This window comes from Petaurus breviceps, unplaced genomic scaffold (assembly GCF_028583685.1).
Source record: "Petaurus breviceps papuanus isolate PSGF00001 unplaced genomic scaffold, PetGlider_PUasm1.0 103, whole genome shotgun sequence".
Classification (NCBI taxonomy): Eukaryota; Metazoa; Chordata; class Mammalia; order Diprotodontia; family Petauridae; genus Petaurus; species Petaurus breviceps.
The window spans coordinates 5,063,133-5,086,185 of record NW_027185588.1 but is presented as its reverse complement, the minus strand read 5'-3'; the positions used below and the strand labels follow the sequence as shown (position 1 = coordinate 5,086,185).

At 46.1% G+C, this 23,053-nt stretch overlaps 1 protein-coding gene across 1 annotated transcript in view; it reads left to right on the top strand.

Moving 5' to 3' along the window:
• Positions 1-23,053, top strand: part of LOC138176273 (mucin-2-like) — a 35,948-nt gene that overhangs the window by 6,753 nt on the left and 6,142 nt on the right. Inside the window, exons 7-13 of the mRNA XM_069107081.1 lie at positions 476-589; positions 2,269-2,379; positions 7,361-9,988; positions 11,853-11,957; positions 15,989-16,102; positions 17,066-19,888; positions 20,853-20,966. Of these exons, the coding sequence (XP_068963182.1) occupies positions 476-589; positions 2,269-2,379; positions 7,361-9,988; positions 11,853-11,957; positions 15,989-16,102; positions 17,066-19,888; positions 20,853-20,966 (6,009 nt within the window). The remainder of the gene's footprint in view (positions 1-475; positions 590-2,268; positions 2,380-7,360; positions 9,989-11,852; positions 11,958-15,988; positions 16,103-17,065; positions 19,889-20,852; positions 20,967-23,053) is intronic.

Below are 23,053 nucleotides of genomic sequence, written 5' to 3'. Positions count from 1 at the left end.
TGTGTGTAGGTGGTTGATTCATTTCTGCCTTGTAGCTGGAAGTAGCCGTGTGTATTGGAGAGGAAGGCTTGCCTTTTCCTGACACTTCTTCCTCAGGGCCTCTCTTAGCATGCGCTGAAGAGAGGGCTGTGTCTTTTGGCGGTCACTGTCCTCTTCCATCCAATGAGAGATGTGTGCATTGCGGTCCTTGTGGCCGAGATGACCCTTCCCATCTTCGGGGCAGACATTGCCTGTCCTCAAGGTGGCCAGATGCTTTTAGTCCTATGCATAATTGGGCTGTGCAGAGGGGAGCTTCCTACTCAGAGTTCAATAGGGAATTTATGACCCAGGACATAGGTATGATCTTCAGGAGCTTTTGGGAGCCCTTAAGCTTTTTCATGCTAATTCTGTCTGAGAGACCTCTGTGTGTGTCCTAGAGCACGGACTCAGCACATGGTGGTTGCGTTTTCGATTGACTGATTTTTCTTCTTTTCAGTATTTGTGGAGATCCTGAGTCCCAGCAGCCAACTTGCCGACTTATCCTCGCAGGGTAGTACGAGATCTCCAACCAGTGAACCTCTGGTGCCCGGGACCACTGTCAGTGTTTCAGGTCAGTAAGAGTCGTGTCCCACCTCCCCTTCCACTGGGGTAGCAATCCTCAATTTGGCTCGGTTTCGCTTTTCGCAGACTTTGTATTTCATCTATATTGGTTCCTATTTTTTGGTTTTTGGTGCATGAGTATCATTTGCAGCCTCTGAGAACATTTTCCTTATTACTTCCGTGGAATTTCAATGAGAATTTGTTCTGTCTGTCTTCCTTTGTGATTGGAAATACCGACTCTTTTCTTTGGAATATGGTGAGGAAGGAAACATTTGTCTTCTCTTGGATTATATTTTTGCAAAGTGCACAGAGGCACAATGAGTACCTCACTATGACTTTAAGTGTTTCTCTAAGCGCACAATTCCTAGCTTCATAAATATTCCTTTAGGAACAAATTTAGCTACTCCTACTAGCAACTGACCAATGCCAGTAGAAATCAGCATTCCTACCATCACTGATACCACCTTGAGTAAATTTGTCCCTTCATTTGGGCCTTCTGCAGGGCCCCCCTCTGTACCATGTGCCTGTAGACTTGAGTCCAGACCTGTGTCCTTTCCTCACGTATCCTATATCCTAATTAAATATGGGATTCTTTGGTATCCTTTTTCCCCCCCGGGATTCCTTACCAGTCTTTAGTGGTACTTGTTACTCAGAGGGGAGTATAGAAGAGTCCATGACCCAAGCAGTCACGCTCAGTTTAGCTGGTAGGCAGATGCTCTAGAAACCTACCTCTAACTCCCAGGTGCTACATCAACGGTCTGCATCACTCCTGGGGTGGTGCTAGTTTTTCCCTTATGTCCTGCTCCTGCCACCTCTGTTGTGTACACAAATACACATCAACTCTTGTCTCTGCTTCTGGGGATCTTACTAGGTCGTGGGAGGTGGGGACCTGTTCTGTCCTGAAATGAGAAAGAACCATTTGTGTTAAATTCAACGGAAGAAGGCACTTTCTTGACACTTCCCTTTCAGGGTCTTTATTGGGGTCCTCCATGGACCCTAGCTTCAGGGCTGTGTCTGATAGACTCTGGTCTCCCTATATCCGATTCACTCCTGTCCCCCTTTATCCAATGGTAGCCTTGAGGTCCTTGGTGCTGAAATTTGCTCTTTTTTTATTGACTGACATTATTACAGGGTAAGAGATTAAAGCTTATTTTGTGAGACAGGTCTTTGGAAGCAATATCCCCAGGAGTCAGAGTAAATAAGTTAAGTTGCAGAGTTGAATATGCTTTATCATTGAAAACTCTTTTGTAAATATCAGTTATCACCATATAAGGAAGGGGAAGGGGACAGGAAAAGAAAAGGGGGAGGGAAAGGAATGTGTTCATGTGGTAGCTCTTCTGTTCTGAGGAATATGCAAAGTGCTTTTTAGAAATGGTATCATTTTATTCTCAAAATCACTTTGTGAGGAAAATACTGTTATACCCATCTAAGGGAAATAGAATTCAAGTGACTTGTGCAAGGTCACACAGGTAGTAAGTGTCTGAGCCTGGATTTGAACTCAGTTCTTCTTGACTCCAGGCCCCACGTTCTATCCACTACGCCACCTAACTACGTCTGAGGATTTACAGGAAGCACATGGTGCATTTGTTAGCTGCAAAATTTAGATCTTTGCCTACATTACATTGCCTTTATGGCCTTTAGTTTTCTGACATGAGTGATCCCTGGGTCCTTCCCTCTCCTTTCATTCAGGGATCAATCAGAGTCTGGTGCCTACGAGTATTCTTACTCCAACTTTACTTGTAGTCACCCCAGGACCAGAGATCAGTTCTCTGCTGTCCATGCCCACCATTAGCACTGCAGGTAAGTAGAAACCGCCTTTCCTCCCTCCCTAACAGGAAGGGCATTCAGTCCACTTGGGCCTTTCTTCCCATTCTCTAGGGCCAAAGCCATTTCTTAGAGGTTTATAGGATTGTGTCTTTGGTTAGGTATTTCTCAAGCCATGATTTATAGCAACTTACTTCTCATTTCTTGGGCTATTATATTTTATCCAAAGTTGCTTTTCATTCCTGATATATTCTGATGAAATATAACCTCGTTGAGGGCAGGCACTGTCATTTCCATCTTTGCATTTCCAGTGCCTGATATGGTACCAGGTAACTTACTAAATGCTTCTTGGTGAAAGTTATCAAGGTTCCACTTTTCCCCTCTCTCTATAGATTAGCCCTGAGCCATGGGCTTTGGAAACATCCCAATTTATCCCAAGGGCCCAACTAAGATTGCCGGCAACCTCCTTTGGAAGTAGGTGCCGCCTCTCCCTGTGGGATCATTTAAGTGAATTTGAATGTCCTGTCCAGCTGACACCCAAAGCCAGAAATGGAGAGCTGTGGGGGTGGGACAAGGTAGAATCATCCCTTGTGGAGAGTGGTGAGGGCTATTCCCCATTTCTAGATCTGTCAAAGAGGGAGAACAGGTAAGTCTGAGGAGGGGCAAAAGGAGGCAAGAGAAGATGATATACAAGCGCGGAGCCTGATGCCTAAGGCCATGTCCTGTTGCTCTGTTGTGTAATGAAGGAAGGAGCAAGGTGTACCCCTGTCTTGTTACCCTCCCTTGCTTCTGATATGACTGAATCCTTGGTCCTTCCTTCATCCTTTTATTTAGGCATTGATGATAGTGTGGTGGCTTCCACCCACAAATCATGCCAGGGAGAATCTGAAGGCCTGTGGGCATCCACAAAGTATTGTCAGGCACCTAGGTCCACTGTCAGTTCTATGGGTGAGTAGTCGCCCTCTTCATGCTGCTTCTCCTGGGTGTTCATACTTTCTCCATCTCCATTCCTGATCTTTGGAGATAGCTGGCATATACAGGGCATTCCCCAAATCTCAGTGTACTAGAAGGTTAAGTTAGGTCAACTGAACCACCCAGCACCAGTCCTCCAAAGACAAAGCACCTTCAGGGACAAGATATGTGTCCCAGTAGTCACCTTGATCAGAGGTACACAAGCGGCGCAGAATCAGGTTTTACCTCAGTTTCCAGAACAACTGAATCATCTAGCATTAAGACTTTTGTGAATGTCTTGTATGCCCACATGTGTATGTGTGTTTAAAACTTCAAGATTTTGTGAATTTTTTTTTTACATATGTTGTCCTATTTGGTCCTCACAACAGCCCTATGAGAGTTAGGTGCTCTAATTAGCTCCATTTAAAACAATTTATTTATTTTTAGTTTTCATCATTCATTTCCAATAGATTTTGAGTTACAAATTTTCTCTCCCCTACCCCTACTCCAAGATGGCAAGCATACTGAATACCCCTTCCCCCAGTCTGCCCTCTATTATATCCCCCCATCCCCCTTTATCCCTTAGACCCTTACCCCTTACTTTTTTGTCGGGCAAGATGGATTTCTATACCCCATTGCCTATATATCTTATTTTCAGTTTGAATGTAAAAATCAATTTTTAACATTTGTTTTTAAAACTTTGAGTTCCAGATTCTTTCCCTTCTTCCCTTCTCACCCACCCCAACTGGGAAGACGAGCAATTCAATATAGCTTGTCCATGTTGTTGCAAAACATTTCTGTAGTAGTTATATTGTGAAAGACTAACTTTATTTCCCTTCATCCTAACCTGTCCCCCATTTATTCTATTTTCTCCTTTGACCCTGTCCCTTTTCAAAAGTGTTTCTTCTAACTGCCCTCTCCCTCAATTTGCCCTCCCTTCTATCATCCCCCCTCTTATCCCCCTCCCCCTACTTTCCTGTAGGGTAAGATACCCAATTGAGTGTGAATGTTATTCCCTCCTTAAGCCAAATTCAATGAGAATAAGGTCGACTCATTCTCTTTCACCTTCTGCTCTTCCCCTCCATTGTAACAGTTTTCTCTTGCCTCCTTTATGTGACATAATCTACCCCATTCTATCTCTCTCTTTCTCCTCCCAATATATTCCTCTCTCACCTCTTAATTTTATTTTTATATGTCATCCCTTCATTATTAGCCCCATTTTGCAGATGAGGAGACACCATGACTGACAGCTTAGGTGCCTTTTCTAGGGTTGCACAGATAGTAAGGGTCTGATGCAGGATTTGAACTCAGCTCTTCTAGACCCAGCTACTTATACTCTTTTCTCTCTAGGATTTTCAGGACACGACTTTACCTTGATTCTCCTTCCACCAATATGACTGCTCCTCTGTGTCCTCTGTGGTATCGTTATTCAGGGCATGCCCTCTAATCATAGGTGTCCCTCAGGGCTCTGTCCTGGACCCTCTTTCTCTTCTTCCTCTACACTACTTCTCTTGGTCATCTCAGAAGCTCCCATGGATTTAATCACCATTTTATGCTGATGATTCCCAAACTCCTTCTTTTACAAATGAGGAAACTGAGGTCTAAAGGGGAATTGATTTGCCCAGTGTCACACCAGGAGTGTGCATACTAATCAGGAGTTAAACCCAGGTCCAGGTCCTTTTATGTCCAGAGATCCTTCCATTTCACCATGTTGCTTCATGTTTGTATCTCTCACCTGGCCTTTTCCTCTCCAGGTCTCTATTTTGGGCTATGTTGGGACCTTGACTTTAGAACTATATTAAACCAGCCTAATCCCTCTTAGATTACTACACAGGAGGGTGGCCTAGTGGGTCTTGTGATGCCCCCCTCCCCTGCTTGTTGGTGAAAACTGAATCATTACTAGTGGTCTTTAGATAGTGTGGAATTGTTCAAATCTGAGCTGTAGTTTTTTTTGCTAGTTTATTTATTTTTAGTTTTCAACATTCACTTCTGTAAGTTTTAACTTTTCCCCCCTCCCTCCCCCCTCCATTCCTCAGATGGCCTGCAATCTGATATAGGCTCTACACAGAAATTCCTATTAAACATATTGTCACATTTGTCATATTGTATAGAAGAACCGTAACAAATGGAAGAAACTATGAGAAAAACAAAACAAAACATAAAAGAAGTCTGTTTAGGGCTACATTCAGACTCCATAGTTATTTCTCTGGATATGGATGGCATTTTCCATCGTGAGTCCTTTGGAATTGTTTTAGGTCCTTGCATTGCTGAGAAGAGCTAAGTCTGTCAAAATCAGTCATCACACACTGTGGCTGTTACTGTCTACAATGTTCTCCTGGTTCTGCTGATTTCACTCAGCATCAGTTCATATAAGTCTTTCCATGTTTTTCTGAAGTCCATCTATCATTTCTTATAGCACAATAGTATTCCATTACATTCATATGCCACAACTTGTTCAGTTATTCCCCAATTAATTGATGGGCATCCCCTCAATTTCCAGTTCTTGGCCACCACAAAGAGAGCTGCTATAAATATTTTTGCACATGTGGGTCTTTTCCCCATTTTTATGATCTTTGTGAGATACAGCCCTAGAAGTCATATTGCTGAGTCAAAAGTATGTACATTTTTATAGCCCTTTGGCATAGTTCCTAATGGCTCTCCAGAATGGTTGGGTCATTTCACAGGAGCTGTAGCTTTGAAAGGTGGATGTTTCTTGGAGTCACGGTAAGTGATAATAAGAAACAGAATGTGCACAATCTTAGACTATGAAGTTAGGCTGTGTGGTTTCCATGCCTTTGCTTTCATGTACACCATGAGTCAGGTGTAACTGATTCCCTGGCTCTCCCCTCATTCCTTCCTGCAGGCAAAGAGGCTGATGTGGCGTCTGTCACACAAATCCCAGACCAAAGAGCACTGACAAGTAGCCCTCCAGAATTCCTAGACACTCTTAGTCTTAAAGATAAGTAAAAGCCTCCTTTGCTTCCTCTCCTGGATGAGCATTCACCCTCCTCTTTGGAGATAATACAGAAAATCACCTCCAGAGACTGAAATGAAGAGGCCTTTAGGAGGGGAGTTTGGCATCATCAGGCACTTGTGGAAATAATTTCTACCTTGATCTCTGTCCCTGAGCATATCATATATGACCCCTCTTCCCACTGGGAAAAATATTTTAAGTTTGACCAAGGTAGGCATCCCCCTGAGGTCCAACTAGAGCAGGTCGGTCTTTCTGCCTGTGCATCTGTTGCACTCCCTGTTCTTACCTATGTTTTGTTTAGAATTCATTTGTATAAAATAAGGATATTGATAGGAATATACAAAATCCTTTCAGAAACTCTTTATATTTGGTAACTTTCTAATGAGAACTAGAGTCTGGTAGCCAAGTGTCAGAGATAATGAACTATTTTACTTTGGAAACTTCCCTTAATCAAGGTTTTAACTTCTGGAAATCTGGATGGAGTCTGTACCAGCCCAGTCCCTTGATCCATGTTCCTGGCCTGGATGTAAGGGGAATTTCAACTTAGGAAATGATACTATTTATGTCCTCTAGTAAATTCTTTCCCCTCTCATTCAATTAATTCATTTTTTTTCTTCACACATGCAAGCATTCATTCATTCCCCAAGCCCTTGTGAGGTCAGGTGATTCTCAAGATTTAAAAGATGGATCTTGGGATGAAGTAAGTAACCTCTGTGTGATTGTGGATCCATTCATCAATCAATGTAGTCACCCCAGAGTAGCAGGAGTCACGGTCCCCAATGATTCCCTTTGGTGGATGAATTTGATCATCAGGGAAGAGGTGTTTATGTGAACCACTGAAGAAGAAAGTGAAGTAGTAGGGTGGTCTCCCCAAGGAGGAATTGGGTTATTGAGGAGAAATGAGGATGAATAGCCTTCCCTTCTTCCTTCCCTACCTTCTTACACATGTCCCAACCAATTGCTTGATCACCAAATTCTCCAGCAAAAGTACCCAGGCAGGAGGCTCATCTCCCAAAACCTGAGACTCCCTGGGGACCACCACCATCTCTGTGACCCACTCTGTCAGAGCCTCTTTTTCAAATGTTCTAACAGAGGCAGTTGCCATGGAAACACTTCCTTCTACTCAGCCCACCAACTACCATGTTTCTACTGGTACAAATGTCCAACAAATTGAGACACCTACAGAATCTGACTCTTCTCCAACAGGAGCCGCTGCTGTGCCCAAGACATTTGCAGGAGTGAACATGGGTACCAGTAGTCTCTTGCTCCCTTTGACTTCAGATGAAACTACAGCTACCTCTGATTCAAGTACTCCCTTAAAGACCAGCCTGCCGGGGACACTTTCCTCTCCTCTCCCAATGACCACATCTAGAGCATACACGACTACCATGGAGAGTACCAGCATTGGACCAATAGCAAGGTCGATTTCACCAGATGCTCTCCAGAAAACTGCCTTGGTTTCAGGGATGGGTGCAAGTCCCCCTGCCTCCCTGTCCTCCTCTCCTTCACCTTTCAGTGTCAAAGAAACAGGGGAAAGTGCTGCATCAACTCTCGTGCAAGCTGAGGTTACTGCCCCTGAGAAGCCAGCCTCCCAGACGCCAGCAGAATCTGACTCAGCTACCTGGCCCATTCCTGCAGTTACCATCACCCCAGTCCCTGCTGGAGCAGACACACATGCATCCTTGGCGCCCACAAAAGGGAAAATGAGGCTCATAACAATGTCTGCTTCCTTTGTGGAGAGTACAGACAAACCCCAGGGAACTCTCAAAGAGCAAACACGTTCCACGGGACCCCCAACTCTTCCATGGCCAGAGGCATTATCTGCTGTTGTCCCGCATGATGTAAGACAGGAAGCCAACCACTTCACAACTATCCCCTCACCCCCTAGGACAGGAGCCTTGACAAGGCAAACTGCACCTCCTGCCACTGAACCCACCGAGACATTGCCTTCTGAGGGGATGACCAGTTCAGTTGGACAAGTGACTGCAGACACATCTTTTCCTCCCAGTGTTAGTCCAGAAGCAATCCCAGATTTCATAACTTATGACAACAGGCAGCTGGGTAATGGTGTGGCCTCCCCATCCATCCCTGTGTTCAAGATGAGTACGTTGGGCAGGACTGCAGGGTCAGTTGCTAGCACAACTTTTCCTGCTGAGATCTCAGCTGACCTCCAGGCCAGCCCTACTGGAGAGTCCAAAACAGGACCAGATGGCTATGCCACTCTACACCACACCCTCCTCACCAGGGGGAACAGGCTTGGAGCAGGGACAATCTTGTCCCCTCTATCAACAATGGCGACTGATGATATCTTTACCAGCAGTAGCTCTGTGACTCTTACAGGAGAAAAAACATCTTCTGCCACATCTGAAGCCACTTTTCTTACCATGACTGGGATGGATAGCACCTCTACTTGGCCAAAGATTCTCAGTTCTTCACCGCCCATAGCCTCATCTGGCATTATTCACATGCCTGAGGACATCAACCCAGCTGCTCCTAGCACAAAAAGTACAATTCCTATCCAAAGCAGCAAGATCATAGATATCATCCCTCCTTTTCGTGGAGCCACTCACAGCCCTGATCTCCCAAGGACAAAGGAGGAGAGCAGCATTGGTGGCCTACCAGCCACTTCCTCATCACGTATACCTCCCATGTCCTCAGCCACTGCTACTGGAGGACAAGGACTGTTGGATACTTCTGGTGGCTCTACTCCAAGGGAGATGATGACTCATGCTATCGCACCTGAAGACTTGGAGGAGACCTCAGCTCTTTCCTTGACCACCTTGGACATGGTGACCATGACTAGCACTGTCACAGTTAGAGTGACAGAAGAGATGTCTACAGTTTCTGTGAGGCCCAGTGCAAATGCTCAAGTGAGCTCAGTCCTACCTCCTACTACCAGCAGCTCTAAGACTTTCCCTGAACAAAGCACACTCATCTCCCATCCCTCCTTCACAGCTAAATCCATGGATCTTACCACCACTGGGGCAGATATCAGCACTACATGGCTACAGACGCTCCCTCCTTCAACTTCTGTGGCCTTATTTGGGATTACTCCCATGCCAGAAGTTGTGAGCTTGGTTGTTCCTGGGACAGAAAGTCTCATCAAAAGCAATGAAGTCACAGATATAGCTCCTCTTTCTATGATCACCGACAGTTCTGAGCTTCCAGGCTCAGTGGCAGAGAGCAAGACAGGTGCCCCACTGACCTCTGCTTCACTTCTATCTCCCATATCTTCAGTAACTGTTACAGGCCCACTAAGCACCTCTGCTGATTCAACTTCCCCAGGGACCATGCCTCATGGTGTCCCACGTACAGACACAGAGAAAAGCTCAGGGACTGTCTTAGCAATGGTGACAACAGCCAGCAGTTTCACAACCATGGTGATGGGAGAAATGTCATCAGCTCCCCCAGAAGATCAAACTCCCTCAACCCTGTCTCATAGTGCCCATAGCTCCATGGCTCCCCTTGGACAAAGCACAGTCATCCCACAGCCCTCTGCTGCAGCTGAAGCTGTGACAGTTACCACCACTAGAACCGATGCCACCAGTATTTGGTCACAGACTCCTTCAACTCCAGTAACCTCCTCTGTAGTTACCCACATGACTGAGCACATGAGCTCAGCAACACTTGCGACCAAGAAAACAAATCTCTCCTCTAGCAGCAAGGTCACGGGCATGGCTCCTTTCTCACCTGTGACCATGCTCAGTACTGATCTCCCAAGTACAGAGGCAGAGAGGAGCACAGATGTCCCACTGACCACCACTTCTCCTAAAGCTCCTATGTTCTCACACATTACTCCTGGACGACCAAGCCAGTTGAGCACCTCCGCTGACTTGATCCCCTTGGGGCCCACAACTCAAGGTGTCCCACATACATACTCAGAATTGAGCCCCAATCTCCCTCTGACCACCTTAGCCATAGTGCCTACAGCTAGCACTGGCCTAGCCATGGTTATGGGAGAGGTATCATCAGCTCCTCCAGAACGCAGCCCAGAAGTTCAGATGCACACAGCCCTGCCTCCTGGCAACAGTTGGGGAGAGATCTCAACAAGTTCTGAGCCCAGGAATTCCAGAGAGACAAGTCCTGCTGCCTGGAAGCCAGTTGTGATCACAGTGACTCCCACTAATTTTGGACAAGGATCAAGTTTGACTGCTGTGACCCTGACTGAGCCATCTGAAACTCAAAGAGCATTGGTTGCCAAAGTTCCACAGGGAAATGACACTGAATCCCCATTATCTCCTACTGAAGTTGAGACCAACGGAACAGGCACCATAACAGCTTCCCTTCTGGCCTCTGGACTGGAAAACATCCAGGCATCCATGGGCACCATCTCAGGCTCAGAGGCCAACAGGACCTCTTCCACCTTGTCATCTTTGTTGGAAAGCCCTAGGACACAAGCTCCTAGTCCTGAGAGAGTAACAAGCCCTCATCTGGCACCATCCAGTTTGTCAACTAAAAAATATCTGGGAGGAGGCACTACTTCACCAACCCCTGTTTACACAATGCTTTCTGAAGTCACTGCACCAAGGACAAGTGCCCAAGGGCCTGAAAGTCAGAGCACAGCTATCCTGGAAGTCAGCACAGCTCCAGCAGTCACCAGTCCTCTCAGGACCCTGATCCCTCTATGGTCAAAGGTCACAGCTTTGAACAGATTGGACATGGAGACTGGGTCAAGTTCACCTGTCTTATCACCAGTAAAAACCAGTTCTCCAAGCCTAGTTGACATCACCTCAGGTGAACCTTTCCCAAGGTCCTCCACAAAATCAACAATGGATAGCCCTGTTCATGAGTCTCTGAACCCAAGCCCAAACATCTCTCCTGTTGTTACCACTTCTGCTGCCTTGAGAAGCTCCAGTTCTCCTGGGACTGCTCACTCTTGGGGGGGATCAGGGACAGCCACATTGGCTGCAAGGTCAGTGGAAACATCAACTCAAGCTGTTACTCTGTCTCCAGCAAGAACACAGTCAATCTGGATATCATCACCTGCCACCCCAGCACCAACAACCTCAGAGGGCAGCAGTGCCAGAGCAGAGACAGCTTCTGTTTTTGCCCCTGAACCTACCAGCTCCACCCTGTTCACAAGTAAGCAAAATTCTAATTAAGCCTCCTACTTAGGGAATGTTGATGAGGCCTTGGAGGAGATGGATGGATGGCGTCTATAGTAGAATGAGAATCATATCTGGACAAAGGCATCAATATCATTTCCAATGAGCTTTTCTTTGGATATCTGTTTTGTTTCACACTAAGGCCATGACTTCAAGGCTATGTCTGTTAGGCAAATGTAATCACTCCAGTCTGCCTTAAGTCTCAACAGGAAGGCAGTCTAATGGTTTCAGGTCTCAAAGCTTCTCAGATTTCTTGTTTCCAAAATTCAGATATTTCCAGTTAGTTTGATATATAATGGGATTGTCCAGTACTGAAGTAGTGCTTTGCAGAGGAAACTTCCATTAGCCGGTATGAAGGACAAAATAATAGAAGGCATGTATTTTGGGGTTTCCAATCAGTAGGGACAATGTATTTCTTTGGGTGTGCCAGGAACCTGACATGACTAATCCTGGGACCCTTCCCTTATACCTCCCTGCAGGTGGTTTGGGACCTGTCACCCATATTCCTGACCATGGAGTGCCAGGAGGCACTACAACCCTGACAAGTGGAACCCTGACTCCTGTGTCCACTGTCAGTGCCCCAGGTAAGCGAACAGATCCTCCGTCTTTTTTTTTTTTTTAAAGCAATTGGGGTTAAGTAACTTGCCCAAGGTTACACGGCCAGTTCTTTGTGTGTGTGTGTGTGTGTGTGTGTGTGTGTGTGTGTGTGTGTGTGGGTGTTAAGTATCTGAGGCCAGAACTGATCCTGGGTCCTCCTGACTCCAGGGCCAGCGCTCTTACTCACTGCACCATCTGGCTGCCCCATGGCTCCTCCATCTTTTCTGTGCTGGGGGTTCAGCATTTCTGGGCTCTCATTTCCTGCTCTGTGGCAGTGACTCATTGGTTCATTTTAGAAACTTCAGAAGAACAGCCTTCTGAAAATGGGGATTGAATTTAAGTGTCAAGCCGTCAAGGATTACAGAATGAGAATCATGAAATTTCCTTCTTGGAAGAGTCTTGAGAGATCATTGAGTCCTACCCCTAACTGAAGGAGAATCCCCACTCCAGTCTAGCCAACAAGTGTCTTCATTGCAGTATATCTAACATTTTCTTGAAGATGACAAGGAGAGCCCACCACTTCCTGGCACAGCCTCTCTCCCTCTGGAATAGCTCTCATTTTTAGAAAGTTATTTTCTGACATCAAGCATAAATTTACCTCTTTGCTCTGTATCCATTGCTATTGTTCTGCCCTCAGGAGGTAAACTAAGAAGGTGGAATCTATCTTCCAAAAGAGAATCATTCAGAAACTTGAAGACAACCATTAATGTCCCCTTTGTATCATCACTTCTCTAATTTAAAATCCCCCAGTTCCTTCAACAGATGTTCATATGGACATACCTTTGAGTTGCTTTGCCATTCTGTTTGCCCTTATGGGATCATATATCTAGAACTTGAAGGGACTTCAGTCATCTAGTGCAAATGTCTTAATGTAGAGAAAACCGAGCCCTGGGGTGAACCTTTGCCCAAAGTCTCACAAGGAGTAAGCATTAGAAGTATGGATTGCATTATGTTCCTTTGAAATCCTTCCTAAAATTTTGGTACCCAGATTTTCCTGTCTCATTGATTTCTCTAATGAAGCCAGTGGTGTGATAACAGCTTTGGAGAAAGATTGGTTAGGATTAGGACAGGTATCTGTCAGTCACTTGAACTCAGCCTAATTTATTTTATTTTTTTTCAAGGGAATTGGGGTCAAGTGACTTGCCCAGGGTCACACAGCTAGTGTCAAGTGTCTGAGGCCAGATTTGAACTCAGGTCCTCCTGACTTCAGGACCAGCACTTTTTTCACTGCACTACCTATCTCCCTGTAGAATAATTTTCTATCTTAATTCATATCCCTGCCCCAGATATCAATAGAACTGCAGCTAAGCATCAGTATATTCTTAGCTTATCTGTTCCACAAGCATTCCTGGGGTTTACATGACTTAAAAAGGAATCTTTTGATGGGATAGGTTCACTCAGAGGGGTGCTTCACAGACTAATGTGGCCACCCTAGGAGAGCATAGCAATTGTGTAGCAGTCCCTGATAGAATCTTTAGACTGAAGATAAGACTCATCCAGGTGCTGATGCTCAATTGAAGAGTGTGGGGAAAAGGAGGTGTGGAGGATTGGGAGATATCTTTAATACAGAAGGAGCCCTACTGAGAGGCAATAAGAATCTGTCCAAATGACTCCAAACGTCCCCCATCAACCCTTAGGGACACTTCAACCAACTGCCATGGCACAGTGACATTGGTAATATGAGTGGGTATAACCTAGAAAGAGACTCAACAGAGTGCCCCAACATCACCATGGCTGGCTCTACTGTGAGGGATTCCATTTCAGTTATTGCAACAGAGATAGACATCATGGAGACAACTCCAGGTACAATAACCATTCAAGCCCTATCTTCTCACTGTGTCCACTGTAACAGGTGGCCTCAGATCTAAGACACACAGGAGAACTATATATTCTCTCATGGAAGTCTCAATTCCACCTAAGACATCTCCTGGAGTTACCATGGGCACTGGCAGCCCCACACTTTCCATGACTCCAGTAGAGTCCACAGCCAGTGCAGGCTCCAGTGGTCCCTTCAAGATCAGTCCAGATGGGACAATTTCTTCTATATTCCATGAAGACACACCTGTATCAGAAACAGCCTCTAGAGAGAGTTCTACCACAACCCTGACTCTAGGGCCACTCCCCTTGATTCTTCCCATACCACTGTCTGAATTGCAGGAATTGAAATCAACCCCAATTTTGCCTCTATTCTCAACTCTTACAGCCTGATCAGTGCAATGGAAATTGGGCCAAGCCAAAATTTGCCTATGAGGTGAACCACCCCAGGGAAGCAGGATGCTTGTCCTATACAGTAACAGAATCAGGCTCAGCTGGCTGCCCTGTCCTCCATTGCTCCCAACATCATCCCAGCATCTGATGGAAGAGACATGAGCACTTTCTTGTTGTTTACAGAAAGGTCAAGGGAGGGTAAAACAGTGTTCAGCATCTTCCTGGAGACCACAAAGATACCCCCAGAATCACACAATGCACTTCTTAGGCCCAGGAATAACTTTTTTTGACCTGATAGGACCTCCACGTCCTCTCTGCCTGGCCTCAGTGAGGATATCATCTACTCTACCTACTCCAGGACTGTCCCTTCACCCTCTATAGGGAGTTTTACTGGAGCTCAGAGAAGCCCACTTATATCTCTTGCAACTGAACCCACAGAGCCCAATTGAAACAGTGACTGCACTCAGCACCAGGGATAGTGGACAGCTCAGCAATGGTTTTTGCCTTCACCAAAGTTCCCAGTCACTAGGGCAGCTCTCTCAGCACCCAGCAAAATTTTAGCAGGGATGTCTCTCCTAAAGAGCTGACTGCTGGTCTCATGGCAAGCCCTATGGAAGAGTTGAGCTAAATACATGATATATTGGTGATAATCAACAGAGGAAGGACACCAAAATTAAAAGGGATCACTTGAGAATTAAGGGGGTCATAGCTATTAAGATTCCACCTTCTTATATACAAAAGTGGGGTCCTTCTACAGGAAGATGTAATCTTAGCAGATACTTGAAGGAACCCAGAAAAATAAGCAAGGAAACAACTCCAGGGATGTGAGACAGCTAATGAAAATGTTCTGAGTTTGGAGGTAGTGAAGCAAGTACAAGGAAAGGCAAGAAGACCAGTGTCACTGGGGGAAAGGAGGTGTAAGGTGCAGGAAAATTAGAAAAGAAAAGGAGGGGCTTTGAATGCCAAACAGGATTTTACATTTGATGCTTGAGGTATGAAGAAACCATTGAAGTTTTTTGAATAGAACAATGACATGGTCAGACCTGGACTTTAGGACAATCACTTTGGTGGCAGACTGGAGTAGATTTGAAATTCATCAATTTAGAGATGATAATTAAATTCACAGGAGTTTATGAGATCATGAAATCTCATAGAGGAGGCAAAAAAGAGAGCCCAAGTCAGAGCCATAACATACAGCACCTACAATTAGCATTTATGACTTAGGGGAGAATCCAGCAAGAGACCGAGATAGAAATCAGTTAGGAGGAGAATCAGGAGAGTATTGTCCTAAAAATCTAAAGAGAAGAGTATCAATGAAAATAGGATAATGGAATCAAAGGGTGCAGAGAGATTAAGAAGAATGAGGATTGAGGAAAGGTCATTCGTTTTTGAAGTTAAGAGATTGTTAGTAACATTAGAGAGGACAATTTCATTTTAATGATGAGGTTGAAAACAAGACTGGAGAGATAACCAGAGAGTGAGAGGAAGGGAAGTGGAAACACCTTCTGTAGATACCTATATTAAGGACTTTGACCACAAAAAGAGGAGAGGTGAGGAAGAATGGTTATCAGGGACAGATGGAAATGGTGAAGGTTCTTTGGTTTTCATTTTTGCAGATGGAGTACCAGGGAAGCAGCCAATAGACAAGCAGAGAGTGAAGATAAGTGAGAGAGTGGGACAGTAGAGAAACACTCTACTGTGTGAAGGATGAAGTGAAGAAAGCACGTATTTTGGAGTTTACGATCAGAACATGTGGAGATAATATATTGTCCCTTCTGATTCTGATATATACACTCATTTGTTCCCTCAGGTAGTGGGGTTGGTGTAGCGCCTGCCACACATATCCCAGATCATGTAGCACCAGGAGGCATGGCAGTACTGACAAGTGGCCCCCTGACACCTGAGTCCACTGTAGGTCCTGTGGGTAAGTAAATGCCTCTTTTATCCCTCTTGTGCTTCCTGGGTCCTTGTCTCATAGTTCTGAGACAACATATGGACCCATCTTCATAGTCTAAGGACAGGACACTGATGGGGGAGTTTGTAATTAGACCAGAAGACTTGGCAGCTTGATCTGCCACTTCACTTTCTGCATTGAAGTATGTTGTGATAACAGCCTTTGGGGGAGGAGCTACTGGGTAATTTTGTATATTTCTTGTATTCACTTGCATGTATACATATTATTTGCCCTGTTAAAAGTCAGTTGCAGGAAGGCAGGGGTCATTTTCATTCTTGTCTATGCATGGCTAGCACCTAAAACATTAGTGGCCATAAGAGTAACTGATGCTTAAAATGATTGTTGATTGTTTGTTGGACCAGAACAAGTATTCACCAGGCAGTTTTTCTCAGTCTGGGTCCCCATCTCATCTTGTGCCAAGAAGTCAGGAGAGATCTGCCTCATTCTCATGGTGGCCACCCACTCCAGAGCAGAAGTAGGTCATAGTCTCTGGTAGAGTCCTTTTTGTTATGGGAAGTGCTTGTCATGGAGAAAGTTGAGCACTGGAGAGTAAGGTGAGGGGTTGTTTGTTCTTTGCAAGAAGGAAGGAGTGCTTATAGGCAGTGGGGATCTCTGTCCAAATGACTCCCAACTTCCTCCATCAATCTTTAGGCACACTTCAATCAGCTGCTCTGGTCACAACATTCTCCACCAGGAGCACAATGACATTGGATAACATGAGTGGGTCTACCCTGGAAAGAGAATCAACAGATTTCCCCAGCATCCCCATGACTGGCTCTACTGTGAGAGATTCCATTTCAAACACTGGAACAGAGACATTCACCATGGAGACTATGCAAGGTACAACAACCACTGAGGCCCCACTTCTAACTGTGGCCACTATAACAAGTGGCCTTAGGCCTGAGACTCACAAAACCATGTACTCTCCAACAGAAGCCTCCACTCCTCCCGAAATGTATTCTGGAGCCACCATGGGCATTGCAAGCCCCACATTCTCCATGCCTCCAGCAGAGTACACAGCCAACTCAGTTTCCAGTGGTCCCTTAAAGACCAGCCCAACTGGGGTCATTTCTTCTGCATTCTGGGCAGACACTCCTTCATCAGAAACATCCCCTAGACCAAGTCCCAGAACCACCTTGACTCCATCGTCTACTCCAGTTGATTCTTTTCATACCACTGTCTCAGCCCCAGGAATGGAAATCAGCTCCATTTTGCCTCTATCCTCAACTCCTAAAGCCATCAGTGCTACAGAAACCAGGCCAAACCCAGATCTGCCTATGAGACAAACCACTCTGAAGAAGCAGGGTGTCCAGACAGTAACAGAGCCAGACTCAACTGTCCTATCCTCCACTGCTCCCGGCATCACTCCAACATCTGCTGGAGGGGACACAACCATTTCCCTGGTGTCTATGGAAAGGCAAACAGAGGGTAAAACAGTGGTCAGCATCTTTACAGACACCCCTGGAATCATTCACGGAGAGCATGTGTACTCTTCAAGTCCAGGAGGGCCTGACACGACCTCTACCTCTTCTCTGAACCATCTAAGTGAGGGACCGAGATACTTCAGGACTGTCCCTTTACCCTCTGTGGGGATCATGAAAAGCACTGCCATGAATGGAGCCGAGACAAGCCCAGCTGAACCTCCTACCCCAGAGCCCGAAAAGCCCACACCTCCTGAGGGGGGCACTCCTTCTGTTGCACCAATGCCTGAATTCAGAACCAGGGACAGTGGAAAGTTGCAGAGTAGTTTGGCCTCCACCAGCACCCCAGTGTGGGAGACCAGCAGACCAGGTAGACCTGCAGCATCAGATACCAGCACAGTCATCCCAGGTTGGTTTCATGCTGCTGAGAGCACAGTTGACCTCATGTCAAATTCTGTGGAAGGGTCCAGCCCAGAGCCAGCTGTCTACAGAACTCCATCCCAAACCCCAAGTACTACAGAGACCAGACTTGGAGGAGAAACAGGCACATCCTTGGTATTGACCACACCAGCACCTGTGGTTTCCATCACCAGTATATCTGGAGCTATGCCTGGAATAAAAACAGAAGTTCCCTGGTCCTTGACCTCAGCTGAAGCCAGAGATCTCACCATGATTGGTACAGATACTATGTCTACTTCTCCCCCGACATTCTCTCCTTTGTCTCCAGTCACCTTATCTGAGGTTACTTACAAGGCCAAGGGCATGGACTCTAATGTTCCTGGGACTGAAAGCCTAAGTGTCATCCTCAGCAGCAAGGTCACAGACCTGGTCTCTCTTTATCTGAAGACCACTCCCAACCAAGAGCATCTGGGTACAGTGGGAGAGAGTAGCACAGGTGTGTCACTGATCACTCCTTCAGCTGGAACTGCTATGTCCTCTGCTACTATTATGAGAGAGGTACCAAGTACATTAGGTACCACTACTGGCTCAACTCCAAAAGTTACTGTAGCTTATGGAGTCCCAACGGGAGACTCAGAGAGGACCTCAGGTCTCCTGTTGGCCACAGAGGGCACGGTCAATATTGTTACAGCCAAGATGACTGATGATATCTCTATGGCTTCTACAGGGAACAGCACAGATGTCCAAGTGAGCTCAGCCCTCCATCTTACCACCAGCACCAGTTCCATGACACTCCCCAGACAAAGCACAGTTTCCCCCTCATCTACCACAGCTGAAGCCAGGGGTCACACCATCCTTGAGACAGATACCACCCCTACATGGCCAAGGACACTCTCTTCTTCAACTCCTGTAACCTCTTCTGGAGTTACTCCCTTCACTGAGAACATGAGCTCAACATCCCCCAGGACTGATGCCACAAGACTCATCTTCAGCCCTAAAATCACAGAAATTGTCTCTCTTTCTACTGTGGTCACTCTCAGCCCTGAGCTCCCAAGTACCATGTCAGAGAAAAGCACAAATACCCCATTGACCTCCACCTCTACTAAAGCTCCACTGCTCTCAGACACTAGTCCTGGAGGTTCATTGGCCACCTCTGCTGTCTCAACTTCTGTGGGGACTGATGCTCATAGTGTTTCACATGCAGACAGAGAGGAGAGCTCAGAGCTTCCTCTGATTACCTTAACTACAGAGACCACAGAAAGCACCGTTACAGGCAGGGAGATAGCAGGCATCATCTCAGCTCCTCCAGGGTTCAGCACAGAAGCTGAAGTGAGCTCAGCTGTTCCTCCTCCTGAAAATCCAACAGAGTATGCAAAAAGTTCTGAGGCTATGACTCCCAGAGATAAAAGCCCTTCCTCCATGTGGCCAGGGGGGATCATGGTGACTCCTGTTCATACTGGATCAGGTTCAAGTTTGGCAGCTTTGTCCCAGGCTGAGCTCTCTGAAATTCAAAGTCCATTAATCATCACCAAAGTCCCACAGCAGAGTGACACAGAATTCCCATTGTCTTCTGCTGCAACTGAGATCACTAAAACAGTGACTGTAACAGATTCCACTCTGATCTCAGGGTTGGAGGAGAGCCAGGCTTCTAAAGGTGCCATCTCAGGGACAGTGGCCAGCAGGACCTATCCCACCTTGTTTACTCCTTCAGAAAGTCCCATGACACATGACACTTCTCCTGAGAGGGGAACACGCATTGACCAAGCACTGTCCACTCAGCCAACTGAGAAATTCCCTGAAACAGGCACCACCAGCTCAGCTGCTTTTGTTTCTAAAATGCTTTCTGAAGTCAGTGCTTCAGCACCACAGACAAGTACCCAAGGGTTTGAAAGTCAAAGCATATCTACTCTGGAGTCTAAAACTGCCCTAGGAGCAGGTACTGTCCCTATTGAGACCTTTATCTCTCCACTGTCAAAGGTCACAGCTTCTATCACCATGGATATGGAAACTGTGTCAAATTTGGCTCCTTGGGCAGCCACCCCCTCATCACAGGTAGAAACAAGTTCTCCCATTATGGCTGACACCACAGCAGATGAGCCCTCCCAGGGAACAGGACCTCACAGTCCCATCCATGAATCTCCAAGCCCAAGTCTTGGCCCCTCTCCTACCTTAACTACTCCTATGACCTGGACAAGCAGAGGTCCTCGTGGGACTCCTCCCTCCTTGGAGGACTCAGGGTTAGCCAGCTTGACTACAGAATCTGTGAGGAGCTCACCAGCTCTAGATGTCACCCTGCTTCCAGCCAGAACACAGGAAGTCTGGACATCAGCATCTCCCAGACCAACTCCCATGGCCACAGAGGGCAGCAGTGCCAGGGCAGGGAGAGTCTCTGTTTCTGCTCAAGTACTTTCCACTTCTACCCTGTTCACAAGTAAGCATATTTTAAGTAAGTCTCCAATGGAGGAGATTGGGGTGTGACCCTGGAGGAAATGGGTGGGGTCTGTCCAGGGAGGGAAGGTCAAATGTCTTTCTAAAGACAGGAAGGAGTCTTCTTCCCTGGTCATTTCCCTCTTCAACTTTCTATTGGGTCACTTTAGGGCCTTTTCCTTCGTGCCATATCTGTTGAATCTGTGTGCTCATTCTAAACTTCCTCCTCTTCATGGAAGGGCAGTTTCACAATCTCTGTGCTAAAGTGATTCTCCTTGTCTTGCTGGTGGGATCCTGATTTCACTAAGTCTAACTTATATGGAGATTAACCACCAGTGAGTTACAAGTTTTAGTTGTCATATGGGAAGTAGTCAAATGACTTTACAATGGGTAGCAGCTATGTATTTTCCTTTTTGTGCCCACTAATAATGACATGACTGAGCCCTGGGCTCTCCTCTCATCTCTTCCTGTAGGTGGTGATGCTGGAGTGGTGCAGGTCACAGGTGTCCCAGACCATGGAGCCCCAGCAAGCATAGCAGCACTAACAAGGGGCCCCCTGAGAGCTGGGTCTACTGTTGTTTCCACAGGCAAGTAGATGCCTCCTTTCCTTCTCCCCTGGAGAAAAAGTCACCTCTTTAGGGCCTTATTTCCCAGTTTTATAGATGACACATGAGATTGTTTGAGTGATGATTGATCTTCAAAGTCTGAGAATAAGAGTCTAGGAGGGGAGTTTTAACCATACTTTAAAGGTCTGGTGACTGTATCTGCCCACTGTTTATCTCTTGGAACATTGTGAGAGTAGCCTCTGAGAGAATCACTGTTAAGGGACCATGTATTTTCTTGCTGAAGCCCAAGAAACACAGATGAACCGCATCATCTCCCACAGAAGCTTGAGTTTGTTTGGGATGAAAAACCCCATCCAAAATTTAATCAAGAACATGGAGATTTCTTAGGATAAGAACAGGAAATTTTATTCTCTTTCCCTAGGAGAAGAGGGCAGTCTTCCCCATGACTGGTCATGAGTGGGAGGCACATTGCAAAAGGCAACACAAGAATTTATACCCTAATGTAGTCAAGACCCCTCTCCCTGGCTGTAACTTCTCCCATTGGCTGAGAGGCAGGTTCAAGGCTTGGTGAAAAAATCTTCCCCAATGGCAAATAACAAGGAAGCCCAACACTATTCCTCAGTAGCTGGGAGGCAGGCTTACAAAGAACAGGGAAATGGGGGGATAGCCAATTCAAATGTACCTATCCTTACTTGGCAAATGCCAAAGTGAAGAAGGAAGGGGCTAAAATGACCAGCAAGGTTGGAGGCTGAAAAACCCTAAAGGGCCTAATGCTGATAAGTGTGTGGTCAGCAAGGGTGGAGGTCAAAAGACTCCTGAAAGGGCTTGCTGTTGATTGACAGCAGAAGAGAAGGTAGGGGTTGGGGGGTGGGGAGTTGGGGGGGAGGGTGAACCCACAGTCAGAACTGACAGCAATTTATAAGATGCATTCTGAGAAGTTTTCAAGTTTTCACTCCCCAGACAAGGTCATCTGAGACATCTCCTAGAATGACAGTGGGCATTGCAAACCTCCAACTTTTCCTGACCCCATAAGAACTCACAGCAATGTCATTTATCTTGTTAGAATGGTCATTTGCATGAGGACAGGGACCAAATGGTTCCTTTTGGTCTTTTCATCCCTAGTACCTAGCATGGTATTTGGTACATGGATTGTATTTGCTGAATCTTTGTTGATTATTTTGCCATGACTTGTATTATCCATGCCAACTCTCTGAGTCTACTTCCCCATTCTATGTACCTTTTGGAGGTCAGGAGAACTACAATCAAGTAGCCATGCAATAAAACTAAAATTCAACTTCAATGTGCCTATCCTAGAGAAGCAGTGAATGAATGAAGAAAAACCTATAGTACACACTTAGTCTTGGCCAGTCACTATGCTAAGAGCTGAGGTATAAACACAAAAGCAAAACAGTGGCCATAACAGATTCCACTGTGGTCTCAGGGATGGAGGAGAGCCAGGCTTCTAAAGGTGCCATCTCAGGGGCAGTGGCCTGCAGGACCTATCCCACCTTGTTTTCTCCTTCAGAAAGCCCCATGACACATGACACTACTCCTGAGAGGGGAAGACACATTGACCAAGCACTGTCCACTTAGCCAACAGAGAAATTCCCTGAAACAGGCACCAGCTCAGCTGCTTTTGTTTCCAAAATGCTTTCTGAAGTCAATGCTTCAGCACCACAGACAAATACCCAAGGGTCTGAAAGTCAAAGCATATCTATGCCTGGAGGCAAAAACTGCCCTAGTAGTAGGTACTTGCCCTGCTGGGACCTTTATCCCTCCACTCTCAAAGGTCATAGCTTCTATCAGCATGGATATGGAAACCATGTCAAATTTAGCTACTCAGGCAGCTAGCCTTCAATGAATTTGCACTCTAATGGGGGAGACAACACATATAAAAGAGTGGTAGCCAGAGAGGGGCAACTTAGTTATGTATGGTACAGGGATCATGAGTGATGACTTAGGGGAGTATATGGACACATTGCATTTGAGAATAATGGCAGAGAGGATTTGTTCATAGTTCCAGATCTGTAGAGGATCTGGGGGATGAAAGCATACCTTGCCTGGTTGAGAGTAGGGGGTGAAGTGAAGCATCACCTTGGATTTTATGA